The sequence below is a fragment of the Acinonyx jubatus genome, chromosome A3 (genome assembly GCF_027475565.1).
Source record: "Acinonyx jubatus isolate Ajub_Pintada_27869175 chromosome A3, VMU_Ajub_asm_v1.0, whole genome shotgun sequence".
In the NCBI taxonomy this organism is placed as follows: Eukaryota; Metazoa; Chordata; class Mammalia; order Carnivora; family Felidae; genus Acinonyx; species Acinonyx jubatus.
The window spans coordinates 111,253,209-111,277,082 of record NC_069388.1 but is presented as its reverse complement, the minus strand read 5'-3'; the positions used below and the strand labels follow the sequence as shown (position 1 = coordinate 111,277,082).

Genomic DNA, 23,874 nt, shown 5'->3' with positions numbered 1-23,874 from the left:
TATTCTTTTCACTGTGCTGTAGTACCTTAATTTGATCAGGTTGTTTCTTATGGCATCTTAACAGAGATGTCAGTCCTTTTGGAATGATTGAAAATTGAGATCTGAGCAGGAGAGGAAGGTGATCTGGAAGCTCTAGGTGCTAGAGGAATTAGTTAAAGGAAAGGTACATGGGAAAAACCTCATCTGGACAGGGATACAGTAGAGAAGAACTTCGACTGGGATGAGGGAGGGATCAAAGGGAGGACAATCAAGCTTGGTCTGTTCAGCCCATTGACTTGGCCTGGAGCTCACTCTGAAGAACATACTCCATCCACATTTACATTAGAAAATGAACTTCTCAAAGGCAAGATTGTATCTTATCCTCATCTTTGCCTTCTTTGCTCACTTGAGTGTCTAGCTGTTGGATTTGGATTAATGCAGTTTGACCAATAAACTGAGAGTAGAAGATTCAGGAATAGGATTCAGGTATTGGATGATTATGGGCCGGTGTGCTTTTGCAGTGTTTTCTAAGGGACTGCACCCATCGTTGCCTTCTCTGGTGTGCTGTCTTGTGTAGTATGGCAGGTCAGAAGCTGCTCCCTGCCTCTTATATGCTGTTGACTGGCTTACAGTGACACCTGATGAGGCCTCACAAGCTCTCCCTGCCCTCAAAGTGAGAAGGGCAACAGCTGTCTTTTTCAGCATCAACTATGTTCAGTTCCTGATTTTCACAATGCCTGGCTGTTTGCCAGATTCTGCCCTAGAACTACCTCTGTTATGGCTAAATACAGGAAAACAAGTGATTTTGATAATAGTTACTTAGATTTAGTTGGGCAGCTGATTTTGGCCAAAGTGGTTTCTTTCTACTTCATGCACACGTACCTGATCTAATGCTTGCTAAATTGGAAAAAGGGACCAGATAGGAAGAGGGACACTTGGGGCCCTGATTCTAAAACTTGTTTGGTAAGCTGACTCTAAATCAGGAAAGGTGATGCCCTAAATCTACACAAATTTATTCTGAAATATGGTTTCTAATCCAGAACTTAAGGTTCCATTTACTGTGTCAAGAAAAGTCAATCTAGTCTTTGTCGTCGTTTCTTGGGTGACATCAGGCCTTATCTCTCTGCTTCAGCGGATACCCCTGTGATCTCTGAAGAGAAAGGGCCCTGTTACCGACTTGTCAGTTCCGGAAGGCAGTGTATGCACCCTCTGTCTGTTCACCTCACCAAGCAGCTCTGCTGTTGTAGTGTGGGCAAAGCCTGGGGCCCACACTGTGAGAAATGTCCCCTTCCAGGCACAGGTAAGTCATGTCCATCTGTACGCTCATATTCCTTCCCAGCCACGCAAGGACACAGGAGGACTTTGGCAACTTGCTTTATTTTTGGTTTCTGACTTTTAATTTACTTTTTAATAATACGATGGGTTTTTATCAGTTTTGTACAAACCATGACCATAGAAGGTTGAATCAGTGGGAAAAAATGACATGCAAAGTGATTTTCCTGTTTCTTTGTAACATTAGACTTCCTTTTGAATGTTAAGAAAAGCCATTACTTTCTATCCTCATCTTCTTGGACCCAAAGTCTGCTGTTCAAAAGTACAAAGAGACCAGAGGCCCAGCTGGGCCATGCACTGTTGTAATGCCTGACTGCATGTCACATGCATGGAAACGAGATCTTGTACGGGTTAACTCACTTGCTCATTTATTGAACATGTGCTTGTCAGTTTCTCCAGTTGGAAATGGAGGAAATTATAGCCATGATTGAATTTGTGCTCTGAGGATTAATAACTCAAGGGCAGATCCTGCCAGTGCACCTAGGAATTTCTGAGTCAGAATATTAATAGAAATTGATTAATTCCTTATACTTTAGTTCGGTACATATTGGCCCAATATCCTGAAAGAGTAAGTATATTTCTCTCAGTGTCTTGCTTATGCCAAGGAATCCTCACCTTCTCAAGCAAGATCAAGGAGGATTAAATGGAAGAGAAAGAAACACACCCTGCAAATCCGGGCATGGTATTATCAAGGGAGAAGTGGCACCTAGTTCATTGGCACATGGTGACCATAAAAAAAGTCTAGTCAAGTGCTTATTTGGCAAGATGCTTCCCACCTAGGGAAGTGGAGAAACTCTCACAGGACTGTGTCTCAAAGCTGTTGCTTATACAGCAGCAGACAGGGTTTAAATATAAATTTAAATCTCATGGTCCACCTTTGTTGGTGATTAGGATCGGAAAGAATTGGTAAGGCAGAGGATAGTATAATGTTGATCATATTTTGATAGCCTGTATAATTTTAGACACCCACAAAATAGCCTAGTATTCTCCCTTTGGGATTTGAACTACTGATTATTATAAAATAATAATCCATGAAATAAACTATCTTTGTAATTTATAGACCCATTTCTCTTCAAGTTCGGTTTTAATAGCTTTGTGACTCTTACATGAAGCGTAAATCAAGATGGTGAATAGAACACAGGGAGACTCTTCCATAACATCCAGCAACTAAATTTGAAAATAGCATTAAAGACAAACTTTTTGTACTTAACCAATTTTTGGTTAATTTGGTGATTTTCACAACATTTAGTTCATTAATACTGAAAATATTTGATCAGAAAACATGTCTTCTTCTGGAAACATCTGTTCTTTCAAGTAAGAATTGTATTTCATAGTTAAATTTAAGAATGAAGTTCTGCCATTTAATGTGTGATCCTTAGAAAAACAATGTTTTAGCAGACTTCAAGGAGTATTTTAGAGTTTCCTTTTTATTGAGAACTAATTTTAGGTCCAGAACATTCAATAGGAGATCTCTTGTTTAGTAGAAGTGAGAAATGACTGACTTTACTTTCAATTTGAAAAGTAGAAATATAAAAGTTGACCATAAGCTCCTTAGTGTCTGGGTTTGGTAACTTGCCTCCAACACCAACACCAAAGGGATTAGGTGGATTTTCCTCCTCAGGCCACACACTGCCTCGCCACCCCCGTCTTTCTCTTTTACTTATTCCTGGAGGTGATGCAGTGGAGGTTAGCAAATCCTATGTGCCCAGTCTACCTTTTTTTTTTTCTTTTCTGAGTAGACAAGACCACTTTCCTGGCAAGGATAGCAGTCCCAGAGCACAGAACATCGCCTTGTCCTCTGGATAATTAAGCCAGCTGGTCAAAGTCAGGCTGTTGCCCACTCGTCTCTTTTTTTGAAAATAACTCCATTTTCTGACTTGGCATGTTCTGTTGTTCTTGACTTCTGTCCATCATCTCTTTAGTGTGTTTTAACTTTGCTGGATTCCTTCTCACTATCCTGAGACTCACTGTTCAAAACCACTTCCCCTTTTCAGTCCTTCTTAACCAACCTCACCATATCAGCTGATATGCTCCATTCTGGCTGGGTCTGTAGTTTGGAAACAAATTATGAAAGATTCCAGCGCCTCATTTCCCTGACTAGTGATATATTTTTCTTTTTTAACCTTTTTGCTAATCATCTAGCTTAGACATTACTGAGTTCCTTGTTAATAACTAATGAAATTACACCAAAGCAGGAGGAAAAGAAGAAAGCCTGGTTTTTGCCGATCTTACACACACACACACTCCATGGTATATATATATATTATATATTAAAATCTTTGATACATAAAAATCTCCTGATATATCACATATATATGTGATATATGATAACAGAAAATTACATATATAATATGCATATATGATATCTCCTAATTAGTCGCTGATCTATATAATATATATAAATATATGCTTCCTATATGCTGTATATGCCATATATATATATATATATATATATATATATATATATATAAAACTGATAAGGAATTAACAGATGGAGAAATACTGAGTAAAACAAAGGGTTGGGTTTTTTTCTGTAAATATGCAAGTTTAACAAATTCAAGCATTATGCATCTGTTTTTGAAGTTTTTGAATGTAACTATATTAATGATGGTTTATTTAAAAAATACTCATCATGATATTTTCCTCTGTATAAGTTTGCACTTTTAGATTTTTAAAAGGAATATTTTCCCATCCCAAATCTAGCTGCTTTTAAGGAAATCTGTCCTGGTGGAATGGGTTATACGGTTTCTGGCGTTCATAGACGCAGGCCAATCCATCACCATGTAGGTAAAGGACCTGTATTTGTCAAGCCAAAGAACACTCAACCTGTTGCTAAAAGTACTCATCCTCCACCTCTCCCAGCCAAGGAAGAGCCAGTGGAGGCCCTGACCTTCTCCCGGGAACACGGGCCAGGAGTGGCGGAGCCAGAAGGTGAGAGTGGAAATAGATCATGGACCCAACCGTCTGTCTTGTGTGTGTTTGGTTTCCCTGTTAACACTCTTCTCGAACAGGGTTTTTAACCTCAGTACTATTGGTACTTCAGGATAATTTTCAGTGAGTAAACTCCTTGGCCTCTAACTTTTAGATATGCTACTAGCACCCTCCCCTCTGGTTGTTAGAGCCAGAAACTGTCCAGCCCAGCCAAACGTCCCTGCAGGCCAAAATGACCTGTGACTGAGGACCACGGCCATAGGGTAATATGTTCATAGCAGGTAACAATTTTCCAGGGTGATCTCAGGACCTGCTGGGGCCACTTTTTCTTGGTGTTTATTCCTGAAGGGTAATTTAGATCTTTGAGGGAATAGTCATAATTCATTTCTTTGTCTAGAAGGCCATTTAATAAATATTTATTTACTTTGCAAAGTGGAATCCACAGATGTAAAGAAGTTAAAGCATTGACTGAGCTTCTAGGAAATAGAGGGCAGCAGGCAATCAGGGATAATGGGAGGCAAGTGAAGGAAGACAGGAAAGTCCATTGAAAGGATCTTGGAAATTGCCTCATACAGTCCTTCCATTGGCCTTGTGAGAAAACTGAGACCTATAGAGGGGAGGGACATGGCTTGGCAGGTGTCATGTGACAAGTATATAACCGGGCCAATGAGCACAGTTTTCCAAGAAGGCAGGTAAGGCTTTATATTTTAGGAGGAGTCTAGAGACAATTAACTTTGATTGTATCTCTTTATAAAAGCCAGTATGTTCAATACCTTGAGTATCTGTATTATAAAAATTCTCACCCCAGATAGAAGGAATAAAAATTTTAGATTTGTATGACATGTACATTGTCTCTAATGAAGCTTCTGTTGGCTTTTCACAGTTTATTAGGTCAGGATTTAGGAATGGATTTTGTGAGGAGAGAAGGTACCTAGGTTCTAGAGAGAGCTTTCTTCAGGGCTCTGAGTCTTTCTGTGTTCTAGGTCTGTTTCATTTCACTCTTTCACTCTGTTGTACTTCTTTGGCTAGGCAGAACAGGTAGGACCTCACCTAGATTTGACAGTATTGACCCATTTGCTTCTACACAGTTGGGGTCTCCTGGCCACATGTTTGCAACTACTCATCCTTTGCACAGGCAGGAGGAAATGGCCTCTGGTCCCAGATGCTGCCTCATGACTTTCTTGGTGGGTTAGGCAGGATGGACAGTTAGTTGACTTTTCCAACCACAAGAATAAAGCAGCAGCGATAAGCTATCAGGTACCCTGATTGCTTTGGGGAGTTAAGCATCTACCGAAATTGTACACTTATGTTTATGGAGACACTGATCAGTGAGGAAAAACCCCAGTAATCGTTGATCACAGGCTTGAGGAGTAATACTAAGGACTGATTAATGGAATGTAAGTTTTCTAAATACAAAGACACAACTACTACCTCACAACAATGTCATGATTGTTTAATGTGGAATTTGTTCAACATATTAATCTCTAATTAGATTTAATTGGCCTGTGATTTCTTTCCTCCTAATTTAGTTAGCTTATCTTACTGGAAATTCTCTTCAATAAAGATTAGGAGGACAGTACCCATTTTTAGATCTCTTATTGAAATAAGTGGCTTTCTTTTTTAACATAAACATCAGAAAGTATTTTAAACATGATTTATTACATTAAGGATAAGTATGTGGCCAATTAATGAAAATGTTTGTTTTGGTTTGTTTTTTTGATATGGGATATTCCATAAAAGTCAGATTAGGCATAAAATAATGTGCCAGAAAGTGTTGTTTCCTTTAACGTTTTCAGTTAATGAGGGAGTTGGAAAGAATTTCATCGCATCTACCTGAACTCCTGTAGTTAAGGAATGATATAACATGGATAGCTTTTCTGTTGGTTGTGTGTAAAATTCTCCACAATGACCATAATTCTGCATTTTATTGAGTTTGATTCTTAATCCTTTTGGGGTGATAATGGACTTCTATTGCTTTTTAAAAATATAACTGTTAATGTGGTGGATTGACTTAAATTGTACTAATGTCCTTCTTTCTTTTCTGGTTTTAGTGGCAACTGCACCCCCTGAGAAGGTAATTTATTCATTGTTTGCAAGTCTTTTTTTACCATCAAAATGATTTTCTTTTAGAATATGTATGGATTCTTTTTAGACTTAAATGTAGTAACATGTCCATTATTCATTATTTGGTTTGAGGAAATTTAGCATTCATTCATGAAATATTTATTGAACACCGACTATATAACTGGCACTATCCTGAGTGTTAGGAAAACAATAGAGAACAAATCAGACAAAACTCCTTGTTCTCATGGAACTTAAATTCTAGTAAGAGAAGAAGGTGCGACTAATGGAATCAGAGGATTACACAGAATTCAGATCAACTCATGGCCTGGACTATGGATGGAAAGAAAGTGTTCTGACATGTTTATGCAAGTGTGTTTTCTCAGAGCACATATATGCTAAGTGAAGTACTTCTTAATTCAACTAAAATTTAACATGCATGTTTGATTAAATTAGAATAAGAACAGAACTTACCCTTGTTAGGTAATAATCCAATCCAATACTAGAGTATTGGTTCTTAGAAATTTCAATCCAATATTAGAATATTGGTTCCTAGGAATTTCAGGGAAATATTTAATCAACTTGCTGGGTTTTTTTTTTTTTTGGCATAAAATGGGACTATTAACTGTGAGATTTATTAATAGAAAATATGGAAATTTGCTGCGGGGCACGTGTGGGGGGTTGGCACCTGGGTGGCTCAGTCAGTTAAGCGTCTGACTTCAGCTCAGGTCACAATCCCATGGTTTGTGACTTCAAGTCCTGCATCATACTCTCCACTGATACTGTGGATCCTGCTTGGAATTGTCTCTCTTTCTCCCTATCTCTCTGTCCCTCCCCTACTCTCTCTCTCTCAAAATAAATAAATGAACTAAAAAAATAATTGCTGGAGCTAAGTCCTATTTATATAATATTGTTCCCCATCTGAATCTAGCTGTGATTCTTTAATAACATGAAAATTCGATCATTATTAAATGTTCATACATTTATATATCACTCAGTTGACAAGAATGCAGTATTAGAATTTAGAGAGCGTGAACACATATATAAATTATTATAAATAATTTTAAAAACCTTTAGGTTATAAACATGGGACAGAATAAATTTAAATGCTCTAACATAAGTGCTGAAAGAATCCAGACAAGGAGGAAGTAGGATTTTGGAGTGATAGCACCCAAGAAAGAAGAATGTTGTTATATTGACCCGAGAAGAGGGACAACACATAGGCATATTTGATACGCACATTTGCAACTCCCGGATAGGGTCTCTAAAGGTCAGTGTACAGTCATTTGCATGTTGTTGATTTTGAATTCAGTTCTGGTAGATACGCGGAAGGAATCATTCGCTGCGTGAGCAGAGGAGCCAGCTCCCTGATAACCTCGTCTTATTGAATAATCGCTGTTTTCTGTGCTGTTGATAATTGAGTGTGTGGTAACTCTCCTGAAGGGTCTTAAAGAGGGCCTCAATGTTTTCTTGTATACGTACACTGTAATTTTTTTGGAGACGCGCCAGTGGGAAACATGCAGTCCTAGTGTTTGTGGTCTTGGCTTCTTGCAGAGGTCCCATGATGTTGAAGATTGATGAAGAGAAAGCGGGGTCGCCCAGGGGTGGGAAGTGATATGCACAAAGGTGCAGTGGAGGGGACGGCAGGAGGTCAGTTAGGGGAGCCTGAGAGGCATGTTAGGAAGAGAACTTGGGGCTGCTTTGGAAAGCTTGGAATCCAAACCGTAGTTGTAATCCATGGTGGATTACCTTGCTCTCCTCTCTCAGACTCTCCTTGTCAAGAGGAGAACTGGCATTGGTTAGAAAGTCTGCTGCCCTGTGCCACTGGGGGAAATTCTGTCTGCAAGTTGCAGGAGTGCATAAACAGCTGACTGTGGTCTGCTTCTTATTGGCATAGGCCATGAGCTGCAGGGAATGGGGAACTATGGAGACTGATTGAGGTCACGTTTAATAGGTAATATAAAATTAGTCTGTATTCTTAAGCAGAAGAGAAAATGTGGGAAAAGGTAGTTCAGTGTTTGTTATTTCTAGAAGATGAATTGCCCCAGGATTAACTGAGACAGGGAGACAGGGAGCTTAAGGGGCCAATTAGATTACTACAGTAAGCATGATGAGAGAGTCTGGACCGCAGCAGTGGGCACAGTGGGTATGGAAAGATGAACAAATACAATAGGCAGTGCAGATGGGCAGGGCTTGGAAGGAGGAATGAGACAGACAGCGAGGATTGCAAAGTGACTTTAAACCTGGATGGTTTAATGGCTGTGACATAGCATAGAAAGAGACACTTGGATTGAGAGCCTGAATGGTTTTGGAGGGGATGGATTTGAGGTACTGATGGGATATCTAAACGGAGTTAGATAAACACTCATGCCAACAAAATAAGATCTTTGATGAGCTACTCAGGCAGGATATCTAGGTTATAAAAAGCAGAGGAGATAACTGAAGTTAAGAGAGCTGTTAAAAGGGAAACAGACTAGGGGAGTGAGCTTTCTGGAAGATGGCAGAGGGAGGGAGCGAGGGAGGGGATGCACAGGGCAGCTGTGACCAAGTCACCTGATGAATACTTATAAGGAAGTGAAGGCGTGGGCCCACCAACCCCGCACCGCTGTCCCTACTGGCCTGATGGGTCTGTCTGCAGTAGCCCGAGCAGCTGTAACTGGAAGCTGAGCCACAGGCGTCAGTCTGTTTCTTCACCTTCGGTCCGGAGGACAGCAGTGGGCAACAGGCCGCATATGGAAGTCCCAGGTGCTCCTCCAGGTCCCTGTTTTTCTGATGCTCTGCCCGCCTATCACTGTGCTGAGAGCTGGAGATGCAGAGTTACTAGCTGCAGGTTAATGACACGAGTGCTGTACCCATTATGCAATCTGCAAAGCGTGGCTGGCCATCTTCCCAAGGCAGAGCCACATGTCAGTGAGATGATGGTTTAGTTGTCTGTTGAGGTTTATTGTGGCTTGTGTGAGACCAGATGTGGTTCCCCGAGCCAAGGTATGTAAGATGCCTGAGGGGAACTTTTGCTTTGGGCCCTGGGAAGTGGGTGAGGATGTATGGATGGGTCAGCATTGCTGGGGAAACCAAAGACTTGCTAGAGTAGCAGGCATAGCTACAGTTCATACATGTATTTTTTTCACACAATTGCACACTTTTTTTGTCCAATGTCCTGTGATATTTGTTGCCTTTCTAAGAGTAGAACTAAATATAGTAATATGTGAAAAATAAAAATAATTCTTATTTTTAGTTCTTTTCTTTCTTTCTTTCTTTTTTTTTTTTCTTTTTAATACATCCACCCAGGAAATACCTTCATTGGATCAAGAGAAAACCAAACTTGAGCCTGGTCAACCCCAGCTCTCTCCAGGCATCTCAACGATTCACCTGCATCCACAGTTTCCAGGTAACCTCTGTTGATCTGTGCAATTTGTAAGAGTACTTGGGATAAAAAGTGAGATAAGAATTCTTTTGTCTTTGATTTTAAACTTTAATAAATCTTTAGAACTCATAAATGATGTGCAGTGTGAGACATATACTTAAGTATGTTAATATAGTCATAATATTAGTGTGAGGATGGTCTTGTAAGTTTTATAATGGTAAGAGGAAGATAAGTTTTTCCAGTATTTTCTGTGGCCAAGAGTAGGTTTATATGTGGAACGTTATTGAGGGTCATCGTTTGATGGGTCATTTTTCTTGGCTTTTGAATTGTTCTCATATGTTCTTGCTACATGTTGAAAGCGGGGCTATGTATTAATACCATGAGCTTTAGGGATCGATATCAGTTCTTAATTATCCAAGCACTACTGTGGTATGTTATGAGACTAAATTATGCTTGCGTTTTGAAATAGGATCTCGGTGCACCTAACAGGCTTTAATTTTTTCATCCCTCCTTCCTCATACAGTGGTGATTGAAAAAACATCACCTCCTGTGCCTGTGGAAGTAGCTCCTGAGGCTTCTACATCAAGTGCCAGCCAAGTGATTGCACCTACTCAAGTAACGGGTAGGTGTGGTGTTCCTTATGTTACATAGCCTGTGCAGGAGATGTGGGTCTGAGCCTCCTTTTAAATGGGGTATCAAAATTAGGTCAAATGTATGAAGTTGCTCATGGCAGTGTTAGTCATCATAGCAAATATTTGGAAATAATCTAAATACTGTTAAAAAGGAGGAATCTTTAAATAAATTGTGGTACACATAAACAGTGAAATATCCCATAGCTATTAATGTTTTTTTTTTTATTATTTTTTTCAGCTTATTTATTTGGAAAGTGGGAGAGGGGCAGAGAGAGAGGGAGAGAGAATCCTGAGCAGGTCCACACTGTCATTGCAGAGCCCGATGTGGGACTTGAACTCACAAACCACCAGATCGTGACCTGAGCCAAAATTAAGAGTCAAACGCTCAACCGACTGAGCCACCTGGGTGCCCCGGCTATTAATGTTTTAAAAGAATATTTAATGTTCTAAAGAGATGCCTGTGGCATAATAAGAAATACAGAACACAGTATGATTCCGGCTTTATTTTTTAAATGTTTACAAACACAGAAAAAGAGACAAAAAGCACATCAAAGTGCTCAACCATCACCAGTTACTGGGATCGTGGATCATCTGTTCTTCCGTATATTTTTATGTATTTTCAAAATTCTTTATAATAACTTGTATCACTAGTAAACATTATAAAAATTTATAATGTGAAACAGATCAACAGCATATATGTTAATACCCTTAAATGTAAAGCGAGCTCTTACAAATCAGCAATAAAAAAATAATAGAAAAGTGGGGAAATAATATAATCAGATAATTTATAGAAAAAAAGTTACCAAGAAACATATAATAGGGAATGTCAACTAGTAATCAAATAAATGCAAATTAAAATAATTATCAAAATAGCATTTAATTTTTACTAGAGTAAAATTGAGGTCAGGGGCACCTGGGTGGCTCAGTCGATTAAGCGTCCGACTTTGGCTCAGGTCACGATCTCGCGGTTTGTGAGCTTGAGCCCCGCATCGGGTTCTGTGCTGACAGCTCAGAGCATGGAGCCTGCTTCAGATTCTGGGTCTCCCTGTCTCTCTGCCCCTCCGCTGCTCACACTCTGTCTCTCAAAAATAAATAAACATTAAAAATTTAAAATATATATATTTTTAAAAATTGAGGTAAAACACATGGCTGAAAGAAATGTAAACTGGTTTAACTCTTCTAGAAATCACAAACTGGCAAAATGTATAAGAGACTCTTAAATACAGAGAACAAACAGGGTTGCTGGTGGGGAGGTGGGTGAGGGGGAATGGGTTAAATGGGGGATGGGCATTAAGGAGGGCACTTATTGGGATGAGCACTGGGTGTTACATGTAAGTGATGAATCACTAACTTCTATTCTTGGAACGATTACTGCACTATATGTTAACTAGCTCGGATTTAAATAAAATTAAGAAAAAAAAGAATTTTTAAAAAGTTCAGAACTTTTGACCCAATAATCTTATGTTAAAATATCTAGTGTGAGGAAATAATGTCCCCAAAGACTGAGACAATGATTTATATGAATAGATACTTACCACAGCATCAGGTATAATAGAGAAAAAGTGGAAATAATCTAAACACTTAACTATAGGGAAATAGATAATTATGTTACATCTATACATTGGAACATTATGCTGCCATCACATACAGTATTTTGGAAGTATTTTTATTAAAATCTAGCAGAAAATGGTCACAATACTGTTAAACACAAAATGAAGTATGGAAAAATGAAGGAAAGAGCACTTTGCCAATTATATAAAAAAGACTTACATATTGAGAACATACTGGAAGAAAATATGCCAGATATTAGCAGTGATTATTTTTATAGTAGGATCCAAGAGGTTTGGGGTGTTGTAGAATATTTTCTATTTTCCATATACTCTATAGTGGACAAATATTTTTATATAGTCAGAAAAAGATCGCTAAAATGCATCATGCCAGAGTAAGGTCAGGATGAGGCTGGCAGGGTATAACAAGAGAAGCTAATAGAAGAAGGAGTGTGCAGCCTCCCTTAAGATAATCCTTCCTCAGAAACATGACATGAATGAATTTGGAAGTAAAAATTGTACTTGGTGTGTTAATTAGATGAATTATAGTGATCATTTCACAGTGCCTGCATATATCAAAGCATCAAGTTATAATCTTATATATATATGGGTTTTATGTTAAAAACGATGGTACAATTATATAAATTATATAAAATATATATAATTTTTATATTAAAAACTTTGGTCCATTTTCTCAAAAATGTGGATGTGAGTTCTCTTAGATATTTGAATTCAGACATCAGACTGGAAAGTGTTTTTAAAAAGCACCTTTGGGGGCGCCTGCGTGGCTCCTTAGGTTAAGCGTCTGACTGCAGTTCGGGTCACAATCTCACTGTTCATGAGTTCAAGCCCCGCTATCAGTGTGGAGCCCTCTTCGGATCTTCTGTCTGCCTGTCTCTCTGCCTCTCGCGACTTGCTCGTGCTCATTCTCTCTCTCTCTCTCTTCCTCCCTCTCTCTCTCTCTGTATCTCAAAAATAGACATTAAAATATTTTTTTTAAAAGTAAAAAAAAAATAAATAAATAAAAAGCATCTTTGTGTCCGAGGATGAAATGCACTTCACAGAGATGTGCAGTCACATCAGGGTCTGCAGTGCATTTTTCTGTCGTTCAAGGCACCTGCACCTGGAGCCACAGCCTTGTCCACTTATTGGACGCCAACTCCTTTTTGCCTTTCCTCTTAATACTGAGTTAAGTTGTAGAGAAATAACAGCTCTTCTAATCACTTCTAGAATGATAAAATGAAGTGATAGTGTTTTTTTTTTTTAATGGCCGTGGCTAAAACAGTTACTCTCTATTCTGAAGTCATTTATGTGTCTGCTCACTTTATTAAACACATCTATAAGAAACTGCACCTTGGCACATCTTGGTCAACAAGGATCTTTTCACTGTTGATCTCATTATTAAAAAGGAAAATTGCAGTGTGACAATACATGGACAATTCACTAGGTCCAAATACTCTGTTTCTATATTTGTATTTTCCCATGTGAACATACAGCTTTGTGCCTTTTTAACAATGGCTGACTTCAATGGATAGACTTCTTGCAAACTAGCTCTGTAGAGAGGTTAATTAAGTCTGGCTAGATAAATGTAGTTTCGTCATTTAAATGCAGCTGTGTGAGGAATAACAAATTGAAGTTACTTAGCTTCAACTGAACTACAGAGCTGGTTTAAAAAAAAATGAAAGTAGCTGTGCTTTATGAAGTTGTTAGAAGACAGCTTAATTTGAGTTTGGCAGAGATACAGTCCCGCCATCTGCTATCACATGTTTGAAGCATGAATATTTCCTTCCAGGAAAAAAGTGATGTTAAAATTTTACGCAACATTTGTAGGTGTTCCTACTTCCTATAGTAGAAGAATCTTTCTGAAACAGCCCATGGGGAGAATATTAGAGCATTTGAATTAAAATGGCTTGCAACTTTAGAGCTACACTGTAATCTGTAATCTACACTAGAACAAGAAGACTGTTTTGTATCAATTTTAATTTAACTCAAACTATAGATGTTCCCATTGGCTTTATGTGAGAGCCAGACACATAGATTGAGGGAGCAATCTGATCAGTTCTGTCAGGAGTATTATACAATGGCTCTTTCCCCTAAAACACAGAGGAGGTAACTCATGTTTGTCACTATTTATTAGTTTGTCTCATAAGTTGAAGAAAGGAATAGAATAACACGTAGGAGTCTAAAATAAATAAAATCAGCTTCATATGGCTTAGTGATGATACATTTGTGATTGTGAAATTAGAAATAGCCTTTTCAGATTTCTTCAGACACACTTTGACATGTAATAAAGTGAGCCACATACTTGCAAGAAATAAGTGTGATATTTTCCACTCTTAACAGCTGATTTGGTGGCTTGCAACATTACTGGTATACTGTTTCCAAATAAATTATACATTTCAGCATATAAATTCTTGATTTAACATAGTGTCTTAATAGCTCAAGGATAGGTTAGAAAATCAAACCTCTGGCAAATATTTACAAAGTGGAAACATCTGTTTCAATTGTTGTGGGACAGTTTATGCTCCTTGTGGGGCAGTTAGGAAGCCAGGGCATTTTTGTAAACCTTTCCATGAGCTAACATTTGATGCCTTCCTCCTACTCTTCCCAAACTTCCTCCGTAGCCCTTGCATACCAGCCAGAAATTATTCTTTTGACTTCCATGACTGCTTTGTGGAGACCTTTGTAATTATCATGGCCCAAACATTATAAAAACTATTAGCTCATCAGATCTTTTCCAGAACTCAGAACTGACCCCTTTAAAAAAACGTTTGTCCCTAAAGCGTATTACTGGTGTCATTACAGCTTCTATAAACTATGTATGCTGTTGGAAAATGAACTCCTTTTTTTTTTCATGTAAAATCATCATGCTTTAATATCTCCAGGATTTATTTATTTATTTATTTATTTATTTATTTATTTATTTACTTGAGTAATCATATGATGAGGAAAAACATGCAAGATCAACATACTCATTTTCATATTTTGCCAAAAAAACTTTATTTTTCGTTTAATTAAAAAAACATAATAAAGACACCAAACTCCTAAATCCACTGTTGGCCTTGGCAGTGGGATAAAGAGAGTATTTGGTTTTCCCTTGGCTTTTTTGGTCATAGCTCTTTTTCCAAGATTCTAAATGGAATTCTAGTCAAAGAAGCAGAATATGGTTCTTGACTTGGAGAAAGTGAAGTTGTTTCAGAGGCACTTACAGGAGAGAAGGATCAGGTGGTCCTGAGGGCCAGGGTGCATGTGATGGGCGTTAGGGAAGAGTCCCCTGGGAAGAATCTCTTGATGATCTCTCTGGGAAGCCAAACATGCTAAAGAAGGCAAGACCTTTTCATTAGCCTAGAGTACCCCAGAGACCAATAATTAGTGCTGCCTGTGTGAGGCTTTGCCGTAATTCTTATGCTTATGTCGACACAATCTGCTCAAAGAACTGTATGTTTCAACAGAAACTGCTTCATTCTGTGGGAAGAGGGTCACATATCTAAGTGTGAGTGACCTCTTGGAAAAGTAAAAAGACCTGTCTTTTGTCTTCAGAAAAATGGAAAAATTAGAAGAACTGGCCAGTTCTTTTTCAAGACGGCCTTTTGGTATAACAGTACTTGCTAGAGAATCAAAATCTCCTAAGAGGGGAAAGCATGGGAAGAGGTAGTTAGGAGACTTGTGTTAAAAGTTCTAACGTGTTTTGGAGGTGTTCTGACTGTGTTTGGAAGGGTGGAGTCCTGCTTAGCACATGGGCGGAAGGGAGCTCTGAGGCCACACTGATGAAAGTTGCATTAATTAATTGCTTGTATTAAAAAATAGGATAAACAGGGTAGAAATCAAATACATTTTAGTAAATATCCCTCCACTCCTTTGATGTATCTCTTAGTACCCTCTAGTGGTGTCAGAGTAACATTTTCTTATATATGTTAGTGTCCTGCCAGCTGGGATCAACACTATCAAGCTGTGTCTCTGTATAGTTTATCTATGAGGTAATCAGCTAAAGATTCTCAAACATGCCTCATAAATATCCTCAGAGCCTCTATTTTAGATTCTACAGTGGAAGAAAGGCCATTTCCTAAGGTTTCGTTTCCTAAGACTAAAGAGTATAATTCTTAAGTATTTCTCCTGTTTTAGAGCTGTCAGAAGAAACAGTTTAAATATGTTGGCACACTGTGGCATAGGAATGTATCGCATTTGAATTAAACATCACATACTTTTGATGGTTTTTGGTTGCACTTATAAAAATTCCATTCTAAAGCTGTGCTTGAAAAGTTACAAATATTCGGTTATCAACAAATTGGTGTGTGTGGGCTTTGGGACACTGAGTTCTGCTCAAGCATTATATGAAAATCCCAGATTTATAGCCTTTGAACTTGTTCTGAATCCTTGTCCCTAATATATTAACTCATCTTCTAACTTTTTGCAAACTGATCAATATGTCTCTTGTTTTAAGAAAATGGCAAAGTAGACTCGAAAGGAAGATTAGTCATTACAAAGAAAATCGAGAGAAGTAAATACCAGTAATTTTCAGAGCAGGCATCTACCTACAGTATGGAATAGGGGGTTAGAGATGTGATTTTCACACTGTTCTTCTAAAGAATTCCTATCATAGAGAAAAAAAAATCTTACCTGAGTATCTAGGATTATAATCAGGAGAAGGTGACCTTTTCCTTTCAGATTTTTGTGGCATAGAAAGGATAATTAAAAAAAATTTTTTTTAAATGTTTTTCATTTTTGAGAGAGAGAGAGAGAGAGAGAGACAGAGCATGAGTTGGGGAGGGGCAGAGAGAGAGGGAGACACAGAATCTGAAGCAGGCTCCAGGCTGTGAGCTGTCAGCACAGAGCCCAATGCGGGGCTCAAATTCATGAACCATGAGATCATGACCTGAGCTGAAGTCAGTCGCTTAACTGACTGGGCCATCCAGGTGCCCCAAGAAAGGATAATTTTTGTTAAGGAAGACTTCGGATTATAAAAGTAATTCAAATGCTCATTGTAGAAATTTTGAAAAATGCAGAAAAATCTAAAGAAAATACTAATCCCCATAATCATAACCTGAGATTTATTTTCTTGTCTTTTGTGTAGTTTATAATTTAGATCATATTCTATATTTGTAACCAATTATATCTGTTAATGAATAAACACTTTCCTATCATGCCAGTGATTATATAATATGCTATATATGTTTTATAATTCATTTTTTGTATACTGCCACTTAAGTTTAAGCCATCATGTTAATTACTAATGTTTTTAGCCTTCTGGGGTACTTTATTTTTTTCATAATTTTACATTATACGGACTAAAGCACTCTATTTTTCTGATAGTGAATTAATTAGCACATGTGGGCTCACAAAAGGTATAAGTAGTTTGTAAATGCGATGTGTGCCATCCAAGTAGATACCGCAGGTGTGTATTCATATGCTTCCTTGTAAAGTCCAGGGACTTTCCAGATGATTTGCACCAATTGTCTCAAAGTCACAGCATAGTGACTAACACTTGATGAAAAATGAAGAATGTGGTTTGGGTTTTGGAAGGCTACCGCAGCCGCAGCCCGCAGCCCTCGTTTAGGTCATTTCCATAATGTTTGTTAAAGCTCTGATGGTCACATCCTCCTGCAGAATGCATGGTAGGTTATTGGTAATGGTAGCACACCTGTTTCTCATCTCAAACCAAAGACGCTTCCAACAAGGCGGTTGATGTAGCTTACGCTGCTTGAGACCACCGTCTTCTCACACTGGACTGCATGGGCTCCTGGCAGCATGCATTTTAAGCCTTGTTGACTTTGTGTTGACAATGAGATAATAGCCCAGGACAACCTTGTTTTAATGTGCAGCTTCTTTGTTACATATTCTTAAGTGATTTCCAAAGGAACAACATTTACAATGCTGTTAATAATATAATGGCTAGCTTTTTTTTTTAATACAAAAAGGTATTTTGTTAATTTATTTACAATTCACTTTTAAATCTACAAATTAAAAAAATTCAGGTATATGGATTACTTACAAGAATTCTTCCCCCTTATTTCTTTTTTAAATTTTTGCTTATTTGTAAAATTATTTTTTAATTTAATTTTTTAAAAATTATTTTTAACGTTTATTCATTTTTTGAGAGACAGAGAGAGACAGAGCATGAGTGGGGGAGGAGCAAAGAGAGAGAGGGAGACACAGAATCCGAAGCGGGCTCCAGGCTCTGAACTGACAGTACAGAGCCCAACGCGGGACTCAAACTCACAAACCATGAGATCGTGACCTGAGCCAAAGTTGGACACTGAACCAACTGAGCCACCCAGGCGCCCCAAAATTATTTTTTAATTTTAAATATCAGTATAATTAATGTACAGTGTTACATTAGGTATACAATATAGTGATTCATGAATTCTATACATTACTCAGTGCTCCTCATGACAAGTGTATCTTTAATCCCCATCTATTTCACCCATGCCCCCACCCACCTCCCCTCTGGTAACCATCAACTTGTTCTCTATAGCTAAGAGTCTGTGTCTTGGTTTGTCTTTTTTTCCCACTTTGTTCATTTGTTTTGTTTCCTCAGTTCCACATATTAGTGAAATCATACTGTATTTGTCTTTCTCTGACTGATTTATTTCGCTTAGCATTATATCCTGTAGATCCATCCATGCCATTGCAGATGGCAAGGTTTCATTCTTTTTTACAGCTGAATAATATGCCATTGTAGAAATACCAAATCATCTTTATCCATTCATCTATTGATGGACACTTGGGCTGCCTCCATAGTTTGGTTGTTGTAAATAATGCTGCAATAAACATAGGGGTGCATGTATCCCTTTGAATTAGTATTTTCATATTCTTTGGGTAAATACCCAATAATGGAATTATTAGATCATATTGTATTTCTGTTTTTAACTTTTTGAGGAACAAAAACACCCTCTCCAACACTTGTCATTTCTTGTGTTGTTGATTTTAGCCATTCTGACAGGTGTGAGGTGATATCTCATTGTGGTTTTGATTTGCATTTCCCTGATGATGAGTGGTGCTGAACATCTTTTCATGGCCAACAGTCATCTGTAGGTCTTTGAAGAAATGTTTGTTCATGTCATCTACTTACTTTTAATTGGATCATTTGGGTTGTTTTTGGTGTTGAGGTGTATAAAAGCTTTATATATTTTGGATACTAACCCCTTATCAGGATATATGATTTACAAATGTTTTCTCCCATTCAGTTAGTTGTCTTTTAGTTTTATTGATTGTTTCCTTTGCTGTGTAGAAGGACATGGTCCCAATGGTTTAGTTTTGCTTTTATTTCCCTTGACTCGGGGAACATATCTAGAAAACTGTTGCTATGGCCAATGTCAGAGCAATTACTGTTTGTGCTCTCTTGTATGATTTTTATGGTTTCAGGTCTCACTTTCAGTTCTTTAATGGCTTTTATTGAACACATATAATATGCCAGGCATTGGGCCATGTGCGTTATTTATCTTCTTTGAACCTGGTACTCAAGTTCATGCTCTGATTATTCCCATTTATTTCACCTGCAGAAAAGTGAGGGCTAGGATGCTTGAGTAACTTGCCCCTGTGTTACAGAGCTTAGAAAGAGTAGCCAGATTTGTGTTTTCAGTGTCTAGAAGCCTGGGCTTCTACCAAACTAGACTGTCCCTGCCTGACAATGCCATGATACCTTATTACAAAGTTCACTGAAAATAGATCATATAAGGGATGTAATTCCTTTCAGAAGGCCACTTTTGAGTCCTCAGGTAATTGAGGCCATTTTACGTCCTTTTGGTAAGTAAGCACATTTTGATGGCCTTTACCCAACATAGACTCCCGAGACCCTGTCTCTACCACAGTGTGTACCCACATGGAATGAGGCCAGTCTGCTCAGGCCTTATAGAAGAAGCAGGTCTCAAGCACCAGTCAGTAGGAGCACAAGGGGGAATTTAGCAGAGAACATTGGGAAGAAGATTCTACTTTATCACTATAAATATAATGATGTTGAAATTGGCAAATTAAGAGTAAGTTACACCCAGAAGTTTTGCTTTGATTAGGAGTGGTAGATCTTTCTTGGGAACTAATGACAGATTTTGGAGGAGGTTGGACATAGTTGTTAGAAACTGAATTTGGCCTGCTAATGAATAAAAAGTTACTATATATTTTATCAGTAGAACCCACATGTTGGTTCAAAGTCCATCATGTCAAATGAACTGGAATGGATAGAAACTCCTTGTGGGCCATCTTAGAAGTTGAAAAGATTTGATTGTCTTAAAATTTCCAAGGTGGCCTCTTTTATTATTATTTAATGTTTACATATTTTTGAAGGAGACAGAGACAGAGTGCAAGCGGGGGAAGGGCAGGGAGAGAGGGAGACACAATCCAAAGCAGGCTCCAGGCTCTGAGCTGTCAGCACACAGCCCGACACACGGCTCGAACCCATGAGAACTGTGAGATAATGACCTGAGCTGAAGCCGGACGCTTAACCGACTGAGCCACCCAGGCGCCCCCCAAGGTGGCCTTTTTCTGACTTGCTACCCACTCCAGTTCATGTTAGAAGTTGATTCATTAGGAATTATTGATCATCTTGGGTGTGACTAACTGAGCAATTATGAAGTAATCAAATGAATTTATACTTGATTTTAGAAGTCACCATACTTTTTTTTTATTGAACTCAAGTTGACACAATGTTGCATTAGATTCAGGTGTATAGGTTAGTCTTTGGCAGGTCTGTTTGTTATGCTGTGCTTACCACAAGTGTAGCTACGATCTGTCCCCACACAACACTCTTCCAGTACCATGGACTAGGTGCCCTGTGCTGTGCCTTTCATCCCAGTGGCAGCAGCATTCCATAAGGAAAGCCTATACCTCACATTCCACTTGACCCATTGCTCATCCTCCCCCCATTCTGGCAACCATCAGTTTGTTCTGTGTATTTATAGGTCTGTTTCTGTTTTTTTTTATTTCTTTGCTCATTTTTTTTTTTTTTAGATTCCATATGTAAGTGAAATCATGTGGTATTTGTCTTTCTCTGACTTATTTCAGATACTTAGCATTATACCCTCTAGGTACATCCACACTGTCACAAATAGCAAGATCTCACTCTTGTTTATGGCTGAGTAATAGTCCACTGTGTATATATACCACATCCTCCTTATCTACTCATCTATCAGTGGACACTTGGGTTGCTTCCATATCTTGGATATTGTAAACAATGCTGCAGGAAACATACGGGTTCCTGTATCTTTTTGAATGAGTGTTTTTATTTTCTTTAGATAAATGAGAAGTGACCTGTGTCTTCTAATTGCATACCTGACGATAAGCTAATCAGGAAATACACAGGAATGGTTTGCAAGCGACAGTGAAATCTTTGTTGATGTCTTTTTTCTCTCTTATTTATTAAGAAATCAATGAGTGTACTGTGAACCCTGACATCTGTGGAGCAGGACACTGCATTAACCTGCCTGTGAGGTATACGTGTATATGCTATGAGGGCTACAAGTTCAGTGAGCAACAGAGGAAATGTGTTGGTAAGAGACACTTTTTCATGGATGAAATTATTGAAGATAAAACATTTCCACATTAAGAACATTTTCCCTGTAATTATCATGGGAAATGTTACTGTGTTTAATTTTTAAAAATTTCTGTCCCTGCACTAAAAGAGCTCAAAAAGAGGTTTGTTCATCTCCTGGGTTGCTCTTACCTCCTGGTTCAGTGCTACCTACTTTTCCAAATGTAATACAATTAGATAAAAGGGGGAAAAAGGTAAAATAATTTCCAAAGATTTCTAGGTATAATAATATAATAAAATATATAATATATGAAGTAATGAAATAACTACCTATAAGCATGTATTTAGCAAAACCAAAATAATAATACTATATACTGCAATAAAGAATTATATTCATGTAATTGCTTAAAATCTGATTTCTAAAAGCAATTTCTAAACTGAAAATCAGTAGACTAATACAAAGCTATTAATGAATTTACAAATCCAGCCTCTCATACATGGTTCTTTGGAAAAAAATGTATCTCAGAAAGACGTTTGATGGCATTATGGAAATCATTTCAGTGCATTAACACTAAATTTAATTGCTCTCTTTTTTAGAAAAAGGAAATTCAGCACTAAGAGTTAGAAGGCAAATATAAAGCAACAAAGCATATACCCAGTTAATATGACTTTGATATGCTAAGTGTCCATAAGATGTGTGACTTAATGTTATTTTGTTTTGTATATATATATGTGGAGTGGGATGAGGGGAGTATCCACCTGCTCTGTACCATGGCTATTTCTCTTGAATTTGCATACATTGTATGTATTCTGTTTGGAATCGTAGAATATAACAGGGCATTTGAGATGATCTAGTCTAGCTTTGCCCACGTGCACAGTGGGAGAGTCCCTTTTACGGTATTTCTGGCACTCTCTGCTGAGCTGGCCTGGGAGTTGCACATGAATTTCAGTGCTTAGATGATTCCATGTATCAGAGGGGTCCTTCTGTGTTGACCTAAATCTGTCTCTCACAAACACCAATGTGAAGGTTGTAGTTTTAGCTTTTCAAGCAATATACCATAAGTGTATTCTCTGTTCCCAGTAACCATCCTTCAAGTATTTGAGGCGTATGATCATGTCTCCCTTTCCTAGTCTCCTCGGTTATAAGGATGTGGTGCTCTGGGAATAGTGTGCTGGTATTTTATGAACAGGGAGACTGAGAATTTCATGCTACACGACACTGATACTTTTATCTGTATTTTTTTTAACAGATATTGATGAATGCACTCAGGTCCAACAGCTCTGTTCCCAGGGACGTTGTGAAAACACCGAGGGAAGTTTCTTGTGTATTTGCCCAGCAGGATTTATGGCCAGTGAGGAGGGTCCTAACTGCATAGGTAATGGCTGTGCTCTTCCTGATGCATAAATTCCCAGATCTGGGTTGTTAGCTCCCCTAAGATCCCATCAATCTTACCTGCTTATTCTGGCAACCCAGAATTTATTACTGAACACCTTTTATGACATAATCATCTGCTAGATACTGGAGGATATAAATATGGAAGTTTTTTTCTCCAACGCTACAGAATGAAGAGTGTCAAGTGTGTGCAGAGACCCAAGATGTTAAATGTGTTGGGTCCCACATAAATCAAAACCACTCAATTTTGAAACATGTCAAACAAATCAAAGGGATGGTAGTGGGAATCGGTTGTTTGATTCTGGACTTCAAACTGACCTGGGAGATGGGAGAGGTTTGAAATTCTGTTTGGAGAAATAAAACTCGACCGTGTTTTCTGCTTCGTATAGATGTTGACGAGTGCCTGAGGCCAGATGTGTGTGGGGAAGGACACTGCATCAATACCGTGGGGGCCTTCCGGTGTGAATACTGCGACAGCGGGTACCGCATGACCCGGGGCGGCCGTTGTGAGGGTGAGTCAGTGCCACCTTGAAGTGTGGAGCACACGTGATGGTGAAATGCAGGGCTGGGTCCACACCTGAGACTTTCCTCCACCAGCCTGTGCATGATATCAGCTCATCGAAGTTCTTCCTGCCTTCTGCAGTCACAGCCTCTTGGCCTCGCTTCAGGGACTTTGGATTGTTTTCCGTTGTCTTCCATCTTCGCTCTCCCCTTGTCCACCTCAGCATCTGCCTTTCCTGGTAGTTTGAGTGAATCGCTGTAGAACAGTTGATTGCGGAGCATCATAGCGTAAGCCCAGACTTAATTACAGCGTCTGGATCATTCATCTGGGAACATGGTGCAGATTTACCCGCTGTTGATTTTTAGTTTCCACCCTTCTTGCCCTATTACCTTCCTTTCTTGCAGCTTGTCTTACGTGTGTTCTGGGACTTGGTTACAAACCCTTCTGTACCAAAGCTCCCTCTGACTAACTCCAGGTTGCATTCTAGCCACGCTAGATAAAATTTCTTTATTATTGATTGCGGCAATGAGTTTGCTAGTATTATATTAAAAAAAAAAGTTCTGAGAAGCTTTTAGAGTATGGCCAGAATGCTTAACCATTTAATATTTCTGCTCATGTTTGTATCCCAGTTATACAGGTTCTTTTTGAAACCACCATGGTGCTTTTTAAATAA

General features: G+C 38.5%; 1 protein-coding gene across 9 annotated transcripts in view; it reads left to right on the top strand.

Moving 5' to 3' along the window:
- The window catches only part of LTBP1 (latent transforming growth factor beta binding protein 1), a 397,389-nt gene that overhangs the window by 263,945 nt on the left and 109,570 nt on the right, over nucleotides 1-23,874 (top strand). For 6 of the 9 annotated variants that reach the window (XM_027033528.2, XM_027033527.2, XM_027033525.2 and 3 more), the window contains 8 exons: nucleotides 1,112-1,279; nucleotides 4,015-4,242; nucleotides 6,294-6,316; nucleotides 9,592-9,691; nucleotides 10,191-10,289; nucleotides 21,200-21,325; nucleotides 22,557-22,682; nucleotides 23,089-23,211. In XM_027033528.2, coding sequence (XP_026889329.2) covers nucleotides 1,112-1,279; nucleotides 4,015-4,242; nucleotides 6,294-6,316; nucleotides 9,592-9,691; nucleotides 10,191-10,289; nucleotides 21,200-21,325; nucleotides 22,557-22,682; nucleotides 23,089-23,211 — 993 coding nt within the window. The remainder of the gene's footprint in view (nucleotides 1-1,111; nucleotides 1,280-4,014; nucleotides 4,243-6,293; nucleotides 6,317-9,591; nucleotides 9,692-10,190; nucleotides 10,290-21,199; nucleotides 21,326-22,556; nucleotides 22,683-23,088; nucleotides 23,212-23,874) is intronic. The other 3 variants (XM_027033526.2, XM_027033533.2, XM_027033532.2) reach the window with 1 other exon arrangement.